This window comes from Physeter macrocephalus, chromosome 14, assembly GCF_002837175.3.
Source record: "Physeter macrocephalus isolate SW-GA chromosome 14, ASM283717v5, whole genome shotgun sequence".
In the NCBI taxonomy this organism is placed as follows: Eukaryota; Metazoa; Chordata; class Mammalia; order Artiodactyla; family Physeteridae; genus Physeter; species Physeter macrocephalus.
The window spans coordinates 116,496,709-116,502,489 of NC_041227.1; the positions used below are offsets into that span (position 1 = coordinate 116,496,709).

At 55.6% G+C, this 5,781-nt stretch overlaps 1 protein-coding gene across 2 annotated transcripts in view; it reads right to left on the reverse strand.

The window, feature by feature from the left end:
* Positions 1-5,549, reverse strand: part of LOC102990369 (keratin, type I cytoskeletal 14) — a 7,023-nt gene extending 1,474 nt beyond the window's left edge. The window contains exons 1-7 of one of the 2 annotated variants that reach the window (XR_008619412.1): positions 4,976-5,549; positions 3,645-3,727; positions 2,892-3,048; positions 2,576-2,737; positions 2,367-2,492; positions 2,044-2,264; positions 1,762-1,946 (exon numbers count right to left, since the gene is read on the reverse strand). Coding sequence is in view for 1 of the 2 variants with exons in the window: in XM_024130069.2 (XP_023985837.1) it covers positions 2,367-2,492; positions 2,576-2,737; positions 2,892-3,048; positions 3,645-3,727; positions 4,976-5,488 (1,041 nt within the window). In the remaining variant the exon portion in view is untranslated. Of the gene's footprint in view, positions 1-1,761; positions 1,947-2,043; positions 2,265-2,366; positions 2,493-2,575; positions 2,738-2,891; positions 3,049-3,644; positions 3,728-4,975 lie in introns of those variants that run through there. The other variant, XM_024130069.2, reaches the window with a different exon arrangement.
* Between the last annotated feature and the right edge of the window lie 232 nt (positions 5,550-5,781).

Here is a 5,781-nt window from a genome sequence, read left to right on the forward strand (position 1 = left end):
CTATTTACAATAGCCAGGTCATGGAAGCAACCAAAATGCCCATTGACAGACAAATGGATAAAGAAGATGTGGTACATATATACGATGGAATATTACTCAGCCATAAAAAGGAACGAAATTGGGTCATTTGTAGAGACGTGGATGGATCTAGAGACTGTCATACAGAGTGAAGTAAGTCAGAAAGAGAAAAACAAATATCATATATTAATGCATGTATGTGGAATCTAGAAAAATGGTACAGATGAACCGGTTTGCAGGGGAGAAATTGAGACACAGATGTAAAGAACAAATGTATGGACACGAAGGAGGGAAAGCGGTGGGGGTAAGGGGTGATGAATTGGGAGACTGGGATTGACATACGTACACTAATATGGATAAAATGGATAACTAACAAGAACCTGCTGTATAAAAGAATAAAATTAAATTTAAAAATTTAAAAAAAGAAAACGAAAGAAGGAGGCAAATGACAAAAGTAAGAACTAAGACTTGAAAGTGGGAGGTAGGTATGGAGGTGCGTGACACCTGGGAATGTCAGCCTGGGAATGGCTCTTTTTCATAAAAATCTAATTATGTTCTACAGACATAACTTTGATTTTGTTTTGTTTTGTTTTGTTTTGGCCACGCTGCATGGCTTACGGGATCTTAGTTCCCCAACCAGGGATTGAAATTGAACCTGGGTCCCGGCAGTGAAAGCGCCGAGTCCTAACCACTGGACTGCCAGGGAATTCCCATAGCTTTGATTTTTTAATCAAAATTTTAAAATATGAAGGCATCCACAGCAAGTGAGAAGTGCGGTACACCTCAATAGCCAAGTAGGGTGGATTCATGGGGTGCAGGGCAGGGGGTGGGGAGAGGCACCACGGTGGGTTGAGACAGGAAGGCCAAGCATCCCAGGAGAGAGGGAACAACACAGGTGGTTGAACGGAGGGGTCCTGATGGCCTCCTTATTCTTGATCTGTACCACATTCTCGTTAGAAAGGCCCTTAGGTAGAAGTGAGGGTGGGGGAGATGGACAGCAAGGGACTCCAATTAGTAGGCTGGGCCCAGCTCTAGGGAGTGAGGAAGCAAGTCTGATGGCGGCAGTGGCTGTGGGTATGAAGAGGAAGCAGGGGTGACAGATATTTCTAGGGGACTCGCTGGCACACGATTCACTGGCTGAGGGGAACGAGGAAGAGGAGGGAGTTGATGGGAGTGATGAGGGGGAGCAGGTTGGAAGAAGAAAGATTCAGTCCTAACCGTGGACACCACCCCCAAGGCAGAAGGCTCTCCCTCCACCATCCAACGCTAAAATCATTGTGTGCAAAGGTGAGGCTCCAAGGGGTAGAGTTAGGAGCTCAAGCTTGGGAGTCTTGGGTTAAAATACCTAAAAAGATAGAGCCGTATAAAAGAAAGGCATGGACTTTGCAGCTGGACAGACCTGAGCCACAGTTGTGCCACTTCATGTCTGTGTGACATTAAGCACCACGATGAGCCTGGCCACAGCCCCCTCCCAGGGTCGCCAGGTGAGTCGGAGGGAAGAGCTGCTGTAAAACGTCTCCCACAGCATCTGCCAACACGAGCGAGCTCCCTCCCATCCTATGTCCCAACTCCCACTCCCCCGACAGCATGCAGGTCTTCGAGGAAGACCCTACAAGCTCTTCTGAGCTTGGCTCTTTCCTGCATCCCTCAGGCTGTGAGGTCCCAGAAGATTCCTGGGAGGCACCTCCAATTCCCCTCCCATCAGCTCAGGAACGGAGACCACACAGGATTGATGCATCAACCAGAAAGTCAGCTTTATTAGCCCACCACCAGCAGAGAGGGAGGGAAGACAGCTGGGGCGAGCAGGGGCTGGACCCAGGACTTCAGGTGGTGAGGCCGGCGGGTGGGCAAAGGCGGCTCCGGGACCCTCAGGAGCCTTACCTTCGCAGGAAACATAGTCCTGGCCGGATGGGTGCTGGGAGGAGAGGCTGTAGGGGAGGAAAGGTAGAGCGGTTAGGTGTGCTGGGAGCAGCAGGGGTGGGGCTGAAGGGTCTGTGGGGCAGGACGGGGGGGCCCCCCACTCACTGGGCGTCCTCGCCCTCCAGCAGGCGGCGGTAGGTGGCAATTTCCTGCTCCAGCCTCGTCTTCACGTCCAGCAGCATCTTTTACTCCTGGCTCTGCTGTTCCATCTCGCAGCGCAGCTGGGCCAGCTGCTCCTCCACGCTGCAGATCAGCCCCTGGATCTGGGACAGCTGCAGGCAGTAGCGGTTCTCTGTCTCCGCCAGGCTACCCTCCAGAGATGCTTTCTGCAGGAGAGAGGGAGGGGCAGGGGTCAGAAGGGTTCTCAGTGCCCCCTCCAGGGACCTGGGCGCCTCCCCCACACCCCCGAGGCCTGGCAGCGCCCCTACCATGCTGAGCTGGGACTGCAGCTCGATCTCCAGGCTCTGCAGGGTGTGCCGGAGCTCTGAGACCTCGCTCTTGCTGCTCTGCACCAGCTCGCTGTTGGTGGCCACCTCGCGGTTCAGTTCCTCTGTCTGCAGACAAGAAAACATCGTTGGCACCGGAAGTTCCAGGGAGGCAGGCGTCCTGGGTCCCTTCCACTCCGAAGGCCACCCACCTTGGTGAAGAACCAGTCCTCGGCATCTTTGCGGTTCTTCTCCGCCATCTTCTCGTACTGGTCGCGCATCTCGTTCAGGATGCGGCTCAGGTCCACGCCGGGGGCGGCGTCCATCTCCACGTTGACCTCCCCGACCACCTGGCCTCGCAGCACAGTCATTTCCTGCACAACCAAAGAACGGTCCACAGTCAGGAGCCTCACTATGGCAACAGATTAGGGCTCCCTAGTCAGAGGGGTTCCTGGTCTGAACATTCCTCTCCACCATCTCTTCCCTCCCAGCTAACCCTCTAAGCTGGCTTTTCCATTTTGCTCTCACCTCCTCGTGGTTCTTCCGGAGGTAGGCCAGCTCCTCCTTCAGGCTCTCGATCTGCATCTCCAGGTCGGCTCTGGACAGGGTCAGCTCATCTAGCACCCTGCGTAGGCCGTTGATGTCGGCCTCCACGCTCGCGCGCAGGTTCAGCTCCGTCTCATACCTGGAATGACCCAGGAACAAGGGAATGAGACACCCTCCCTGGTCACACTGAAGGCTCTGTTCTCTTCCCCCTGCAGCTTCTGCCCATAGTTGGCATACTGTGGGTGGTTTAGTGAGCCAGTCTTGAAGATGGCATGGATGGACACAGAGCCCGTCATTCCTCAGATCTGAAATTCTGGGGAGGGGGACAGTGCCAAGAATAAGACCGTTGATCGTGCTGTAGAATTCACGGAGGGACGATGCTTCTGGCTTCAGCCAGCCAGTAGCACCCAAGACGTCCAGATATGACTACCTCCTGCACGTCAGGGGCGGGCGGGGAAGTGGGGGCTGCCCCTCCCTAAAGCAGTGGCTCCCTGATCTGGCTGTGGATCAGGATCACCCAGGTAGCCTATTAAAAATAACTGAATCACAAAAAGTCATAATAACTGAATCAGAACTCCAAAGGTGGGGCCCAAGGGTCTTGTATTTTTACAAACACCCCAAGGGGTTTTCAACGCAGCCATTGTGGCACTTGCCAGCTCTGTTCAGGGAACACTCCTCCAAAAACGCCCAACCCAGGGGAGACCCTGATGCTCTGAAGCACCACCGCAGACTCACTTGGTGCGGAAGTCATCGGCAGCCAGGCGGGCGTTGTCAATCTGCAGCACGACATTAGCATTGTCCACAGTGGCCGCGAGGATCTGCAGGTGGAAAGGGCACAAGTCCTTGGTCCCTGGACAGCACTAGCCAGACCTGACTGCAGCCTGCATCGGGACTTTGCTTTCATGCTTCTGCCTGAGTCCCTGCTACTCCCACGGCAGCCTAAAGGATAACTCCCAGCGGTCCAGATTTGACCCAGGCCTTGGCTACCCGTGGTCAGCAAAATGGGCAGAAAGAGCCCTGACCTTAGACGAAAAGCCCTTGAGTTCTGATCCTGTATCTACCACTGAGTTGTTGCAAAACCTGAGATGGGTCTCAGGCCCTCGAGTGCCCTACCCGCAGAGGAGGGGAGTGACCGGGCTCTCCAGAGCCCCTTCCTAATCTGAATTCTCCTCTCCCTGCACAAGTCAGCCCTGCCCAGTCCTCTGTAGGCACATACACTCCTTTTCAAGTCTTCAGAGCACAGGACCTCAAAGTGGGGCTTTCCCAAAAGTTGAGAGCCAGCTGGCACAGGGCATTCGAAAAGAAGAAGCAAAAGGAAGGCAAAAAAAGGTAGACTGAGCCCTGGACTGGCTAGAGTTCCCTCCCCCATCATCTAATTTCCCTAATCCGCTCAAAGCATCAGAGCCAGACGCCAAGGGAAGCAGGGTCAGCAGACTCCTGGAGTGACATGGGAGCAAGGAACAGGGGCTGGAGTCAGATGACACAAGCCCCCCAGGCCCTCTCCTATGCAGGGCACGTAAAGTGGGCCACCAGTGATTGTCTCTGTGGGTTTTCCGTGCCCTCCTGGCTGTGGGGAGGGGCCACCCGTGCCAGGGCGCATGGTCAGCAGCCGCCACAGCCCAGACTAATGAGCTAACGAGTGGTTTGGATGTCTAGCCTGGTGCAGTTCGAGCCTCGCTCCTCCCCTGTGCTGGAGAACGGGTTGCTGCCTCCTGTACTGGCAGGTGGGGCACAAGGGCTTTAGCCTTGGCTCGGCCATTAATTTGCTGTGTGACCTCGGGCAGACAGCCCAAAGCTTCAGCTTCTTCCTCTGTAAAATGTAAGGGTAGGAATCCCTGGTCTCTTGCGGTCTGAGAATCTGGAGCTCAGAGAGACATGAGCAAGATAGGGGAAGGGAGACCATCTTCTCATAGACCGGCTCTGCTGGGGGCATCCAGAGCCAAAAGAAGGGATCTGGAGCTGGAAGCTATCCTGTCTAAGCGTCCCAAGCAACCAGTGACCTGAGGCATCCATCGCTCCTAAATGAGCTGGCTGGAACGGCCCCTCCTGCTGCCTGGCCCGCGCACCTTGTTCCGCAGGTCCTCGATGATCCTGAAGTAGTTACTGTAGTCTCTTATCTCAGTGGGCCGCTGCTTCTGGTACCAGTCGCGGATCTTCACCTCCAGGTCAGCGTTGGCCTCCTCCAGGGCGCGCACCTTGTCCAGGTAGGAGGCCAGGCGGTCGTTGAGGTTCTGCATGGTCACCTTCTCACTGCCCCCCAGCAGCCCATCACCACCACCCAAGCCACCACCCAAGCCACCACTGTAGCAGACACCAAGGCCACCACCATATCCTCCACAGACGCCACTACCCAGACCCCCACCAAAGCAGCTGCTGCTGCTGTAGTTGCCGCCATAGCTGCCCCCCAGCCCGCAGACACCCCCGGAGGAGTAGCGAGAGGAGGAGACAGACAGGCCCCCGCTGGCGCTGGGGGCCCGGCAGGAGCCTCCGGCCATGACGAAAGACCCGAGGTTGGAGCCACCGCCGATGCCACAGGAGCCCTTGATGGAGCTGGAGGAGGTGAACTGGCGGCTAGTCATGGTGCCAAGGAGGGAGGTGAGCGAGCGAGTGAGTCTGCAGAGAGGAGAGAAAGGTGCTTAGGTGAGTTAGGAAAGGATGCAAGGCTTTATACTCCTGGGTGAGGGCGGGTCTGGCATTTTCCATTCCCCTTGGCTTTCATCACCCAGGGGACAGTGCCAACTCCCAGGCAGGTCCCTCCTCTCCTCCGCCTCATCATGTCTGTCATATTTTACTGGAAACTCACTGTTCGGGGTGTTTCGGGTTTCTTGTCCCATAGGTGTGATTCACAGGAGGAGGTATGGGCCTGCAGGCT